Below are 16,117 nucleotides of genomic sequence, written 5' to 3' on the forward strand. Positions count from 1 at the left end.
CCTTAATGGTTTGAAATTTCTCTCATAATTTAGCAAGTACAGGGTTTCTTCTCTGACCAATTCCAGACAAGCCAGAGCTTGTGCAAGTTTGTTCCTACTGCCAATTGTGTATGAGCCATCAGTGCAGTAGAGAAAGGCTTGTCTTGAACAGCAGCAGCTGAGATGAGAAACTGCAATGCCTCAGCTATGAGACAGTGAGAGAAGGCACAGGAATGAGAGAAGTCACATTTATTCTATTTGGGATCACTATTTATTGAAAGTACAAAAAATATCCAGTAGAGTCTGTAAAATTGAGCACCTCCACAGTTGAATGTCCCAGGATGATCCCTCGATGGAGCACAAGCAAAGAGGGACAGTGCTGGCCCAGCTGGTGCCTTCTCCACAGCCAGCTCACAGACCGAGCCTCGCAGCAGGGGAGGGCTGCTCCTCACCAGGGCTGGTGCAGCAAATGGCCCAGCTCATGTCTAAAGTCAGCTGAAAAGTGAGTAATTCTGGTTCCCAGTCAGCTCCTGCAGACCTGACTTACAGGAAGGTCCTTGGGCAGCAGGTGCACTCTGTTCACCACAGGAAAACTTCAGGACAGCCTTGGTTCTTCAGGAGCTTACCCATCCAGGGCCATGGTAGGGAGAGTTCTGCACAGCCCAGTGCTCCTGCTGCGTATGTGGGCAGGACCCAGGCTCACATACAGCAATCTTTGCAACTCAGCACAAAAACTACTGGAAAGACAGTTTTTTCCTGACTCTAATAATCAGTCTGGACAAAAATTTAAAACATTTTATTAAACTTTATAAATAAGGAATAGATCTATTATGCACCATCTTTCATCAGTCAATTTGTTGCTTTAAAATATATAATTTTACAAAACTTTATTTGTAAACCTAAAAATCTACACAGTCCAATGATAGAAATAGCATTAGTTATTTTATACAGGGACTGACAAATTCTCCCAATACAAGAGAAGTTCCTTATCATAAATGCAAGGAATACAGGGAGTCCTGTCAGAAACTCTTGTGATGTATCCCTGTTGCTGGTATTTATGTTGAGATCAAATGGCTTGTTTTTTCCATCAGGCCAAGTAATCTGACATAAGTGAAACCCTTCTGTACAAGGAGGACTTGCAAAATCCATACAGGGCTCCATTCCAGCCAGTGAATTTTGTTAAGCCACACTGTACATACACATCCAGAATATGAGTGGAAGTCCTTCCAATAAATTTACAAACACATTTCAGAACAATTCAGCAAGCTTTATCCATTAGCATTTCAACTTGACTGGATCTTTCCCATTCAACATTTGGCAGAACATATATCATTTTCTTCATGAATAATATTTATTACAAAGAGAAAAATGTTATATACAGTATTACTGCATGAGGGACTTGAGTGGAAAATTACACATCTGGGAATTAGCCTGTGATAAGCACTCAGATTCAAATTTCAGTGAAGCTGCAGAACGTAAATGACTGATCAGTTCACCCTGACTACATTTAGATTAATGTTAGACAGGTTTTTTCAGGGTCCTTGAATTTGTAAAATGTTTGAAACCCAAAAAGACTGCACTGAGCCTCTGCCACCACTGAGACCATAGTCAGGAGTGGCTGATGTGTGCATGGCCAGTGGTTTGACACCACATCACTTTCTCCTACTCTTCACAAAGCAACTTCTTTCCATGACCAAGTCACAAGTACCTGGCTGATCGTGTGGGCCTTCACCATCAGTTTTGCCAAGAGCACAGGCAGCAGTGACAGAGCTGGTTTGGGAGATTTTTGCAAAACTGTCTAATGTAGCTTTTCCAGTATGATTGCAAAGCATTACACCATCACACACAATGTGCAAAGTAGGCCATTGTATGATTGTAATCTAGCACAGCTGGTATAAAACATATTCTACTAATTACAATACAGATACAAAATGCCAGCTAGGACTGATACTGAAAGACCTTTGCTATTGTTCCATATCTTTAGACCAGAGTTTAGGGCCAAAATGCAATCAGCAAATGCTCTCTATTATACATTCTTAGGAGTGGATTGGGTTTTGTCTCTTCATTTCTATTTCCTTTGCACGTTTCTCTGAATTCAGAGCATAGAGTTGTAATTATGTTGGACGTATTAGAAAGGGTTGCTGTACATGTCTGTTTGGTGATCTATTAAGCATCAAGCTGCATGTTTCATGCAAACATGGGGGATGTAAAAGGTAAGACTCTCAATCTTCACTTTCATAAGTGTTTTTATTAAAATTACTAAATACTCCCCTGGCTTGTCAACCAAAAGAACATCAAAAGAGCTGAGAATAAAATACTTAGCATATTGCAGAGCAGGTCCTAAACAATACCAAGCAGAGAACACTCAGAAATGTTTCTTAATGTCCTTACACTTAGTGTGCATACTTCATTTGACAGGAAAAAAAAATGTGGTCCAGGAGAATGAGGCCATTATCAGAAAAGCTTTTGACTGGGTACAAAGCAGCCAACCCCAGGTGGTGTGAGCAACATGTTTCTGTAAAGCTTGGGCGCCGTCTGCCCTCTTGCATCCTCTCCCAGAACATGTCAGAAGCATGGACAGGGTGGCCTGCAGTGCTGGCGCAGAGTCACAGATACAGCCACACGCTTCCCACTGGGCGAGCTGCCAGTCAGCCTAGGTACTGTCAGCAGAAGTATTCATTAGGCTGTCCCTCTATCTTTGGTATGGCTTCCGAGTCCACGCTGGAGCGGGCGGACAGCAGCCTGTTGGACTCGTCAGGGGTGTGCCTGGTCAAGTACTCTCCTTCCACGCCTTTCGCCTTGGCCCCGGGAGACAGGCTTTCAAAGGTGACGTACGATTCCTGCACGTCCTTGGGCTTCCGCACAAAGCATTTTTTGCAGCGCCGTTTCAGTGCTCCACAGCAGACCACCAGAGTCAGAGGAACAGCAATGACACAGGCCACGCTGATGACAACCACATTGATGAGCTTCTGAGTCCCTCCTGCACTGACAACCTCATCTGTGGAAAATATGATGCACTGCTCCTTCCTGGGGATCAGCCCTTTCACACAGACACACACGATGTATTTGGTCTTTGGCAGCAGCCCATAAAGAGTGACCTTGGTCTTCCCTGGCTCCACATTGATCCGCCGCATGTCCCTCTCCCCAAAGACAGCATAAAGGACACTGAACACTGTGGTGTTCTTTGCCATGGGCGCCTTCCAGGCCAGCGTGATGCTCTGGTCGGTGTCCCCTATGACCCTGACAGACCTCACCATCCTCTCTGGCTCCTGCTGGCCCGTGGTGGGGCTCACCAGCAGGTTCTGGGGGTTGCTGTCTTGTGCCATGTCTGGGAGGAGGACGTTGTCTCCGGTGCCCGCCCCAGCCCCCAGGGTGGGCACGGTGGAGGTGGTGATAACATACCTTGCCACCAGTTTGTCATTGTAGGCCGCTGCCTCCATCCCGCTGGCCTTGCCATTCCATGTGCCTTTGGCACTAGAGTTAGGGTCATCTGTGCTTTCTGAGTCTGTGATGATGAGCGAGATGAACGCCTCTGTTGCCCCCAGGAAATTCTTTGCTTTACAGATGTACTCTCCGGAATCAAGGTAAGAGACTACAGGCAGGCCCAGGATAGACCAGCTCATCCCATCACTGGAAATCTCTTGGTGAACTGCAAGGCAGGAAAAATGTTAAATAAGCAGGCAATAATAAATGGAATTAGTTCCAAGTTTGTAAAATATTAAGATTCCATCACCAAATATCTGCTCAATGAAGTTTGTGATAAAGAATCATCATTTCTGCTCACCACCAAGAACATTACAAAATCAAAATAAACCTAAGAAAAGGACTATAATTAGATTATGTCAGGATTTGAACTGCTTGAAAATGAATATACTTGAAAAAAGTTGATGCTGTTTCCTCCAAATTGATGTACAGCTTGAAAACATAACAGGAAAGGTTTTTCCATTAAAAATAAAAGCTTGAATATTCTTATGTAGGTACAATACTTGAAAGAGTGGAAGGAGCAGGCAGCAACATGATCTATTTGAGCATTAGATGCAGACTGTGGAGGCAAAGAAAATACAAACAATGGAGATTTTATTGTAATAAACACACACAGACTAGCCTAGAGTATATGGAAAAATAGTTGAAAGATAATATCCCTTCTACTGCTTAATTATTGCAGGTGTTTATCTTTACACAGGTGTACATTTGGTTACCACCAAATGATATGTACATAGCTGAGTGTTGATTTGCTCATGTGATCTACTTGCAGACTAAAACTGGCTTTCTTTGCCTTTTTCTACTGGTGCAGAAAAAAAAAAAAAAAAAAGAGTTGGGATCTTGTGGAAGGGTAAAGCACCCTCTTCATGATTTAACCAGCCTCCGTAGGATGGGCATGTGCTGTCTCAGCCCTTTCCTGCTGAAAGGTAAACCAGGTAGATGTCTGAAAGGCAAAGGTAAGAGAACGCAAACTTCTCCCAAGCCCTCTTGGGGTCAGGATCCAGCCTTGGCAACCAGGGTCCCTTCCAATGGCAGCAAAATACAAGGTAAAAGAAGTTGCTTTTTCAGTTTAATTATTTACTGAATGAGTATTTTTAAAAACATAAAGCTATGGATCTGCCTATGGCAATTACCTGTAGATACAGACTGTGGGCTGTTTCTTACTCCTTTCTGCTCAGAACACCAGCATTTCAAATAGTCACATTATAGCATTGTCACAAGAAGCTGCCATTGCTGAGAAATAACTTACCTTTCCAGCTAGCTTTTTATTGAAAGGTGCTGGCATCTGATTTAGTTGGGCACAAAATACATCATTCTCAGTTGTAGCTCAAAGTAAACTCAACATAGGCTTTCAGGAAATCATCCTGTTCTATTTTTTGTGGTGGCTCTCTTTCAAGTGTAGGAGGAGGGATGTTTGCAGCATGATGGGTACACATCATCATCATGAGGAGCAGCTCTGCTACATCCTGCACATCGTGCACAACAGAGCAATGACTTGTGGAGATCCAGGAAATGATACTTACTACAAATGGTTCTACTGCTGAGAAAGAAAATTGCTCTCTTCCCTGTTGTGTGCACCGAGGAGCCCTGTAACCCTTTGAAGATCAGACCCAATACTTAGCAATTTATCTGCTGGGTTTAGATCCTCTATGAAAGTCAGGGCAGGACTAGGATACAGGAGTATTCAGGGCAGGTTGGAAGCAAGAAGGTTCAGGTCCTGACTGAAAACTTCTAGGACAAAAAGCTAAGGACAGTTGTCTTCAGCAGAACAAAGGTTTCTTCCCTAAATTCCACACAAATTAAAGGACCAGTGTTGCAATTACAGCTACAAAATTTCTTGTGAATGGAAATGAAATCCTGATTGGTCACAAAACCAGTGTCTGTTTGAAGGCTTCCCCCAGGATAGGTGCTCAGACCAGGTGGTCAGGGTTTCTTCCATAGGCCTTTTTCCCCAGGACAGCTTGTCTGTCAGAGGGAATGATTCCTTGGGGACATTCCCACTGAAGCATTGTATCCTTCAGCATTTTAGTGGTTTGGTGTTTTTTTTATTGTTTAATGTATCAGTAGTGCTGTATGTTTGCAACCTTTTCTTTCTTCTACAGCTGATCTGAATCCCAGTTGAATTCACATCAGACATATCTCTGCCAGAGATGTTTCCTAATGGATTAGCAATAGAATAGATTAATAGAATATAGAATAATTCAGTGGGAAGCCTTTTCAGTTACTGAATAATTAACTAACTGAAAACAGCTAATTGCTACTGTTGGAAATATTTCATTTCTTTAGCTCCATCAGATTCACAAAAAATCCTCGTCTCACCACCACAATTGCTATGAAAGAAAGCAAAACCAACTTCCTGCACATGATAACAGACACTTATCTGATAATATTAAGATCAACATATAAGTAATTCTATAGTCTATAGAAAATCACAATGCCAGAGTGGATTGCACCTAGTACAGGTCTGCCTCACTCATTCCACCTGTGCAGAAAAGCTTAAACCAAACCCACCTGTGCCATTCAGCTGAGCCCCATCAGCTCTCCTCCAGCTGAGCTCGGGGATGGGCACGCCCGTGGTGCCACACCGCAGCAGCACCGTGCTGCCCAGGATAGTCTTCACCTTGGCCACAGATGTGTGCACCACGGGGCTCTGACACTTCCTCAGCTCCACCTGGCTGAAGAAGACTCCTGCAAGGCTCCGGGGGGTGAAGCATTTCAGCCTGGGCTCAATGAAGGCTATGTTAGGAGACTGGAAATTTAGGAAATGCACCATTTCGTACAGACTGCAGTCACACACCCAAGGATTGTCTTGCAAGCCTGTCAAAAAGAAATTGGGGCACTAAGTCACTCCAACGCCACCTTTTGTTTCTGCCACTTTCATGTCTATTTTTCAGCAGGACAAAGTGTGGTAGACTCCCAGTCTGCTCTACAAGAACTGCCTGTGCAGGAGTATGTGGGGAGGGAGAGGTGTGTACCCCCACTGCTGCTGGCTGCATCTGATGGATCCCACAGTTGCCAGAATGGAATAAATGTGACTTGCTAAAGTATCTCCAAATCTGGATCTGAAATCATATTCTTTAAGTTCAAAGCAAGATTATTCATATCATGAAAACATTGTGATTTGTGCATATAAAGAAGCAAAACAAGAATTTATTATAAACACATTTTGTTCCAGGATGAAAGAAACAAGTATTCATGGGAGAAGGGCTGTGGATTCTTTCGGCATGAGGAGACCATGAAGTCTCAGACAGGCCAGAAAATTGTCACTGGACATTCTTAAAATACTAGCCAGATTGTCGTGCCACTTTTCACACCTGCAATAGCTGTGGCTGATCCTATTTGCCTGTCATAGTTCTCTTCCAGCCCTGTTAGTCTAAGTTATTTTCATTATTTTGGTAATCAGTTGCTTTTCCTGAAATGCTAATTTATACTGGATAACATGAAAGAACTGTTTTGAGGATTAAATCGGAGAGTATGCCTGTTATGGTATATAAAAAATGTAGATAGACCATAACTATATTAAGGCTATACACACAGAGATATATTGAAAAACACACTCCTGTGTCAGACTCCTGGAATGTCTCTCTTCTTTATTCTGCTCTCCCAGTTTGCAGCTATTGAATTCCAATTCTGAAAAAATTATACATAATTAAAAATAGACTTGTGAAGATAGCACTGAAAAAAGCAGATTTGGAACTGGAGCAATGCATATCCATGAACAGAAGTTGCTGCATTCTGATTAAATCTGTGTCATCCTACTTACAAATGTTCACATCCAGCTGTGCTGTGGACAGGTTGTGGTCTCTAATGATTTTAGCTAGCAGAATTGGCACCAGGGATATTAATGCCATCAAACCCCAGGCACACATTTGAAGCCTAAGCCAGGAGCATGGCTCCCAGGCATCCTGCCTGCCACAGGGGTGAGCTCTGCTCCCTCTGAGGGGGCTGCACCTCCTCTGCCATGCACAGCCCAAGGACATACCTGGGGGCTGGCACCTGCCTGAAAGGGAAGAGTACTAATACTCCCTCAAACTGTTTTTAAGATGCTGTGGAACAGCTTTTGAGTGCTTTCCATATCTTCTTCCCAGGGCTTAAAAGAGGATCTAGAAGTGATGGGTTTTGGCAAGAGGTCAGTTCTTGTAAATTAATATGCTAAAGTGAAGGGGACTAAGTCAATAATGAACATTCAGCTTGGCTTTGTTGTTTTATGGCATTTTTGCTAGCAGTTTCTAGTTCATGCACTAGATAACAATTGATCCCAGGTTCCCTAGCAGGTACCCCAGCTCCAGCTGAAGCAGCAGCACCACAAAGCCCAGTGAGGCCTTTGCTGCCCTGCAGAGCACAGTTCCATGGGCTCACGTGGGCAGTCCTCATGTGGAAAAGCTTGCACCCTTGGCACAGACTAGTAGCCAGCAACTTAGCAGAGGAATTACTCTTCTTGAAAGAGTCTGCAAGTGGTGGCTCTGGAGTCACAGTGATGCACTGCAGACAAGAAATGGATCGGGCTGCCTCTTTTTATTATTCATGATTTTTTATGCCTCCATGAGAAACAGTCATGAGCAGAGTGAAACAGAAACATGCAGCTGTGTTTTCCCAGCCTGCTCCTGTGAGGGATATGCATTTTATCTCCAAGGTTCCTATGGGTGTCCATAGGATAGGACCTAGAAACTGGAGTGTATGTACATTACTGCATTAATTTTAGCATTGTACTCATATGGCTACATGAATTTTTTAGGATCCTGGCACAATCAGCCTGTGCATAGCTGGATACTACTCAATTTGGCCACGTGCATCAAGGCATGATTTGTTCATGGTAAAACACTCTTCTAATCTGTATTGAATGGAATAACATTTTTACACATAACTTGACTCTAAAAATAAAAAGGGAAAAGTATGATCTAGGCAGTCTTGCCACAAATGAAATGGGCAATCCCAAACTGCCAATTTTGGCTTAAAGAACTTGTTACTGCATCTGGCAAAACAGGATCATGAAACACCTGCTCCTCTCCTGCTAGTGAAACTTTCAGCAACATCTGCTAAGGACACTAAAAGCTTTGTAGGGAGTATTTTGTATATTTTTTAAGTCTTGTATCTCTTTCCACTGCAATCTGGTTTTAAAAACTTCACCTCCCTAAATATATCAAGGGAACAAAGAGCAGCAAGTACTTGCTAGAGTGAGAGGAAACTTGCAGTGCCTCTGCTGAGATTATCAGCAGGTGCCTGAGCTCACACCCCTGGCTGCAGAGGCTGTACATGCAGATGGCAACAACTCTGAGCCATCATCAGCCTGCCATGGATTTGAACAGTAAACAATGGCTAAAAGACTGTGTAATAATCCCCTGAACTAGGAAATGGGCTCAAAACCTCACCTGGGCATCCTGCAACGGAGAGTCAGCTGTGAGAAACCCTGACACAAAAATGGGTAATTGCCCCAAAGCTGTACCTCTGGGGAGCCTAGAGCTGCCACCAGAAAGGGTATTCTTGGAGCTTCTTAGGTGCCCTTCTTGGAGCTTCATAGCTGCCCTTTGATGCAGCACTGTCTTGGTGTGTTTGGGTAGACTAGGGTTTAATTCTCTGTGAACAGATAAACAAGGCTCTGGGAAGAGACAAATTGGCAGCTCTGACCCAGATTTTATGCTTAGTCGTGGCATTATTCCTCTTTAATTTAGACATAATAAATTATCCATCCTTTTATTTAGCTCTGCTTAAAATGGGTCAATTCCAAACACAGTGCTATTATAAAAGAACACATAAATGATGAAGAGCTGTAAACATATTTGTATTTCCATCCAAAATGGCAGTGGCAATAACTAAAAAAGCCCTGAACAAGAGTCACCAACTTTGTGCTGCAAAGATCCAAGCAAGTAATCAAATTTATGGCATAATAAGATGGGTGTGATGAACCTGAGGTGAGTTTGTTAATATGCAAATGAATTTACACACATTATTTGGGGTATTAAATTGTATACATATAATAGCAGTGTACTTGCTATGGTAACCACAGTGGGTTAAAATGCTGTAAGGAGATGAGGAACTCTTGACGTTTGTGCCCCCTGCAAAATGGGAGGCAATTTCTCTTACCTAGGATGATCTTGGAGTTGTCATTGGGGAAGTAGGGAACAGCCTGGAGGTTGGCCCAGGTGGCAATGAGAGCCTGAGGAAGAGTCATCAGCTTATTGCTAGACAGATCCAGGTATGTGATATTCTTGACATAACGAGCAGCATCTGGAGGGACTGAGGTGAGTTCGTTGTTGTGTAAATCCAGAAGCCTCAGCTGTGGCATGCCAGCCAGGCTCTCCCAGGGGAATGAGATTAAGTTGTTCCCATCCAGCCTCAGCTCCTGCAGACGACGAAGGCCCTTGAAGGTGATGCTGCTGAGGCTGGCCAGGGAGTTATAGGGCATCCAGAGGTACTCCAGGTTGTGAAGCAGGTGGAAAGCCTCTCCTGGCACCCTGCGGATGGCTGTCTTTTCTATCCGAAGCTTGGTTGTATCAACAGGGATGTTCACAGGAGGGAGGGTCATCTCTGGGTCATTGCACAGCACTGTCCTGGTGGGGAAAGACAAGGACAAGCAAAGATGTGACTTTCTTTTATTTTGAAAAGATGTGAAACCTTATTTTAATTCAAGATCTTGATCTGCCTTTCTATTTTCACAAGATTCCTTCTTGTCATTTCTTTCTTGCTGCTGATCTCTGCATCATCACTGTAAATACATCAACTTGCAGTAATTCATATGTGCCTTCTAACTGCAGAGATCACAGTATTGTGCCTCTCCTGGAGTGGTGTGAGCCCAAACCTGGCTCATTTAGTCTTCCTGCTGGGTTTTGCTATCAGGTCTTTTAGAGTACTGATGATAGCAGTGACAACATTCATGCACAACAGAGGATTCTAGTGCAAGTTAAAACAAAAGGATCCATAAATCGGACTACAAAATCCCTACAAAAAGAAGCCTTATTGACATGCAGGAGGGCAAGAAGTTATATAGATTAAATATGACACGGGAACTCTGGTTTGAGAAATGAGAATAAGAAAGTCAGGTAACAACTCCTTGGAAGTACTCTGGAGTAAGCTCTGCTTTACTATGGAGGGTGTGTAAAGATGGTAGCAGTCACTGCACCACAGACACATACAGTCATGAGAGTGAAAGCACAGCAAATTAACTCTTTGGAAAATGCTATACTGAAAGCAAGGCAGATTTATATGTTTTAATCATTCTTCCCCATTTCTAATCTCTTAAAGGTCAAAGCATGAAAAGCTTATGCTGCATTTTTGCAGCCTTCATACAAAAAATTGTGACATGGGATTGTAGAGCGCCATAAGAAATGAAGGGAGACAAAACAGGTCTCTCAGACTGAATTTTAATTTGCCTATCAGCAAGTAGGGGAAGGCAAATTCTTAACAAAACACCAAGCCGCCTGCAAAAGGTAAGAGGTTGGATGGTCGTGTTCCAGCCCACTTGCTGAACAAGACACCACGAGAAATGTAATGTGATAAGTAACGTTTTCCTATCACACTGTCTCTATAAACAGAATATTACAAAGCTGTCAAAACCAGGCTGGTTTTAGCTGAAAGCAATTATTCCTCCACTATCAACAAAAATAGATAACATTGCTGAACTGCTCAGGCAGACTTCCCAGATTTAAATGCTATTTGAGCCTGCAGTTAAATTGTTAATTTATAATCAAAACTAACACTACATTACTCTCACCCAACATTTTTATTGTGGCATTAAATCCTGCCTACCCTCTGCTGAAAGTTGAGATTTTGAGGAAGATAAAAATCTATCAAATAAGAAAAAAATAGAAATCCACTTTCAATAAAACATTTTTTTCTTTGTGTAGTCATGTCACAAAATGTTACTAACAGAAAGACCATGGCAGTAAAGCAGAATGCTTCTCATAGTGTCCCTAAATTATGTCAGTGAGCACTGAACTATGGGATAATCTATGGGATAATATCCTTCTAGTGAGAAATATGAATCATAATACAGAAAAAAGGCAGCATTATGCTCCTTAAGGGACTAATGGATATTTGCTTCATTATGTATCTTACTAAAATCCACAACAGCTTTTTCCAGTCACTGAGAGGAAATTCCCCCTGGGAACTGTGACAGTTATGGGAGAAATAATTGGCTCTCACACTGTTACACTCCCTTTTAGCAATTGCAGGCTACTTGTGTCTCTACCAGGCTTCTTCTTACTGGCAAGTTTCTAGTATTAAATCTATAGCACCATTAAAGAAATAAGAAAGTAGAGCTATTTCATGGGGTTCCAAAATACCTCATTTCAGTAATGAAAATATATTTCAGCCTAGAAAAAGTTTGTTACAAAGGATTTTGCAAATCCTGTATCTCTGTCACAAAACCTCCTCTTCTGTGAACCACACCTTATAAAAATATGGCCTCTATTTTCTTTAAGTCAGATACTGTGTGCTTACCCTTCAGAAGGACTCTTTTATAACAGTCCTCCAGAGAAATGTATGTTCAATGGCTTTGCTTTCAAAGATGGATGTCCTTTTGGTCTTGCCTTCTTTTTCAATTGAAAGTTTCCAGTCTGAGAATGAACTTCTTTTAATTATTTTTTTTTTTTTTTGTTACTGTCTGTTTTTTTAGTTCATTCTTGTCTAAAGTATATTGGTATGCCTAAAATCTCCAGCTGAAGGATTTTTTAAGTAAATTGTTGGCTATTGTACCACAACATGAATCAAATCTAGTCACACTTTAGCAACAAACCAGCAGAGCAGAATAAAACCTTTTACAACCAGAATTTTCAGCAGAAAAGTAAAAAAAAAAAAATAAAATACTGTTTAAATTTTATTCCCTTTTTGCCATTACACCAGCAATAATTATGTTACTTCTGTTCTCACAGAAGAGATGCCCAAACGCTTTCTCTGAAATCAGCTTACTGTGTTTTCAGAAGCTAATCCTCTGCAAATATAGCTAGAGCGTGGAGCAACCGGGAAAATAATGGCCACGAAGTCGAGACACAATATTTTCTCCTGCGAGCATCCTTGCAGAGGAGCAGAAACACCCCCCGACCCCGCGGCGAGAGCGCCCGGCGTACCTGGCCTTGGTCCCCTCGCTGAGGCTGTGGAAGGCGCAGCTGCACTGCGAGGGGCAGGAGCCGCCCGCCCGGGGCAGCCCCGCCAGCGCCGAGCAGCACAGCAGAGTCACCGCCACCCACATGGCGACCTGGGCATGGAGCGCACCTGGCTCTAGGCAGCGTGGAGGGCTTCGCCTATTGTTTTATCCATCGGCCGCTCGCATCTTAACTCCCTTTTGTTTTCAGCCACACTGTGATCTTCCAGCCCTCGCTGAGTCCATCAGATAAAAAAGGATAGGCAGGGATTAAGGATGGGGACTTGAGTTATTTTCATGAAGGTGCTTATTGCTTCCCGGAACTGGACTAACGGCATTTCTTCCTTCAGCAGCCCCTTCAAAACACCTTCCTCTGGCAGTCTGGGGCTCCCAAGCAAGAAAAAAGCAAATACATTTTTGGGGGACCTACATCACAGGCAAGATAACTGTTATCTGACCAGGAATTAGCAATAATTTAGTTCCCCGCAGAGGTATTGGGAAGATTTAAAACAGTTATTTGTGCTAATGGAATGTAAGCCTTCTATCTAAGAGCACTAAAATATATATATATATATATAGTGATGCTATTAAAAGGCTTTATTTTCTTTTAAAGACTCCTAGTTTGATAAAGCAATTATTGAACTGTTGGCAACAAGCCTGTTACTGATAAACAGTTAATAACCCAGTAAATAGGTACATATTTCAGTTTCTACCAGGACTAACACCCACCTGCAGGACTGACCACTGTGCTCTGACTCGCTGACACAGCTAAGCTCAGGTAAGCGACCCTTTTGGGAAGTGCCACCTGATGCAGGGCTGAGTGGCAGGAATTCAGGAATGCTAAGAAAAGCTCAGTTCTCTCTTAAGGTCAGCTGAAGACTCACCTCACTTCTCCAGCACTCCTCCTTGTTATGGACCTATTGATAGTGCTTTTCCTTTTGGAATACATAATGAGAAGTTACTACTCAGAAGTGCAGCAATAACACAGCTATCTATGTACAATCTACCTGAAGGTTAATGACTGTGCTTACATCAATGTTGTTCCTAACAAAGATTGTTCGCCAGGATTTCTGGAGTGGAGATGCAGAGTTCAACCTATGTTCTTCACAATGAAATTATACTGGTGATTTTTCAATAATTCTTGGTAATGAACTTTTGAAGTTTCAAGGTAATTCCAATGTGGTTTGGGGCTAACTATTAAACAGATATTTTATGGTGCCATAGTTTCACATAAGCTTGTTTCACAAGTTACTCCAATAATTAATTAAGGTTTGCAGAAATCATTTATTGAGGGGATGTCCCAGAGGACTACTTCCCCCCCCTGCTCTTTTCACATTCTACATTTACTGTTGTTCAAAGAGAAATTCAAGTATCTTATTATTTATCTCTGAAGAGGTGAGAACATAATGCAGTACTGCTCATTAACTATCCATAGTTCTCTCATTGACTTCCATTAGGTCTCATTTCTAGATTTAATGATTTCTCAGTTCCCTTAATGATCTCTAAGCTAAGACCAAGCTTATTGGTTTTTTTTTAGTTTACTCATTGGTCAGCTTGCCTTGCTGTCCAGACTCTGCCTCAGCTCAATACTTACAACATTGACTGAAACATCTGAAGTTAAATTCTACTTGAAAAGGCAATGCAACATAATTAACCTCTTGCATCTGTTTTCTTTTCAACGCATCTGATAGTTTCCCTCCATTGGAGCTCTTGGATAATAAACTTGTAGAAAGCAGAACTGTATTGTAAGGTTTGCTTTCATGAACCTCAATTTTGCCTCACTAATGAAACATTTAAGTTACCATTAAATGTCAGGAGCAGGAGAAGTAAACTTAATTTGTAAAAATCAACAGCAATCAATAAAGCATACCTTAGCAGCAGCTAATGCTCTGCACTTTGTCAAGAAAGCTGCTATTTACTTAACATGACAGACTCACTTCTCAACAAGAAAGAGAAAGACCTGGAGGTAGGCTGAGAGATTAATAAAAACAGATAAATAAAAGAGGTAACATTAACAGGTTTCACATCTTGGAGTGTATTCACAATGTGTCTCTGGAAGGAGGAAAAGGAAGGGAAAAGGACCAGTTAACTATTAACCCAGCTAATGTTTTATCAGCACTTACATTTTGGAGTTTTCCCTCCCTGTTGACTGGATTATTTTATAATCCTTCATCGACACATCACCACCAAATGATGCAAATGATGGGTTAACTATCAAGACACAGACACCATGTTAGGCTTGATCTGAATGGTCAAGAGAGTGAGTCTGCCCTCACCCTGCAGAAACTCAACAAGAGGTTCATCAGGAGAGTGGAAACCAGCTCAGGTAGGCTTTGGACATAAGGAACTGGAGGAGAAAGCAAAGGAGTAAGGCCTTGGTGCACAGGGAGCAGATATATTCCCCTGGTTCACAGGCTACATAGGTCATAGCATCACACAATGGTTTGATTTGGTTTGGAAGGGACCTTAAATATCACCTAGTTCCAAACTTGCTGTAGTGGGCAGGGACAACTTCCACTACAACCAGTTGCACAAAACCCCATCCAGCCTGGCCTTGAACACTTCCAGGGATGGGGCATCCACACCTTCTGTGGCCATTCTGTTCCAGTGCTTCACTGCTTCATAAACAGTAAATAATTTCTTCCTAATATATAATCTAAACCTGTCCTCTGCCAATTTAAAGTGATTCCCTCTTGCCACTACATGCCCTTGTGCAAAAAGTCTCTCCAGCTTTCTTCTAGGCTCCTTTTAGGTACTGGAAGGCTGCTGTAAGGCCTCCCCAGAACCTTCTGTTCTCCAGGCTGAGCAACGCCCATTTTCTCAGCTTGTCTTCACAGGGGACATGCTCCAGCCTCTGATCTTCTTTGTCACCCTCCTCTGGATTTGTTCCAGCAGGTCCAGGTCCTTCTTTTGTTGGGAGTCCCTGAAGTGGATGCAGTACTCGAGGTGAAGTCTCAGAATGGAGCAAGCAGAAGAGAACAGAGAGAATCAATGGAACAAAGACAATGAAAATAGATCCTTAAAGCTGTAAGAGTAGATGCCAGTACCTGCACGTCAAGGACTGCATGAGGCAGCATTGATGAGTGGGCTGCAAGAAGATGCTGCTTCTGCTTACATTCATGCTCCCTCCCTAGTACAGGGAGATGAAAGAAATAAAACTGGAAGCAAAACCTGATTGCTGTGTTCAACAGGCCTATGAATTCACTTCTACAAAAAATTCTGGTTTATCCTGAAGCACTGTTTGCAGTACAACAGCTTTCTAGATTTTCATGGTATTTTTAAGGCTTAAGTGTATTACCTCCTCCCAACTACTGAACAGTAATTCACACATTATGCTATCTAATGTAAAATGAACACTCATTAGATAATTTCCTTGTAAGTGCAGGTGATATTTATTTGAGACTTTAAAATCAATACCATATTTTGCAGTGCAGAGTAAAAACATTTTTTTTCATGACAGACAATTCCATTCCATAATGAAACTAGTGGGAGTTAGGCTCTTTACTTACAGTTCTGCACTCCCAATCATAATAATTGTGCTCCTTGCTGTTTACTTAGGAAGGGAAGTAAACAGTTTCT

The 16,117-nt window shown here is 42.3% G+C and overlaps 1 protein-coding gene across 1 annotated transcript; it reads right to left on the reverse strand.

The window, feature by feature from the left end:
* Positions 1 to 2,642: 2,642 nt before the first annotated feature.
* LRIT1 (leucine rich repeat, Ig-like and transmembrane domains 1) lies at positions 2,643 to 13,803 on the reverse strand. The gene is made up of 4 exons (XM_053949700.1): positions 12,525 to 13,803; positions 9,544 to 10,010; positions 5,974 to 6,279; positions 2,643 to 3,628 (listed from the first exon to the last, which is right to left on the reverse strand). Exons 1-4 carry the CDS (start codon positions 12,644 to 12,646, stop codon positions 2,643 to 2,645), a joined length of 1,881 nt encoding a protein of 626 aa, XP_053805675.1. The 5' UTR covers positions 12,647 to 13,803.
* Between the last annotated feature and the right edge of the window lie 2,314 nt (positions 13,804 to 16,117).

This window comes from Vidua chalybeata, chromosome 8 (assembly GCF_026979565.1).
Source record: "Vidua chalybeata isolate OUT-0048 chromosome 8, bVidCha1 merged haplotype, whole genome shotgun sequence".
In the NCBI taxonomy this organism is placed as follows: Eukaryota; Metazoa; Chordata; class Aves; order Passeriformes; family Viduidae; genus Vidua; species Vidua chalybeata.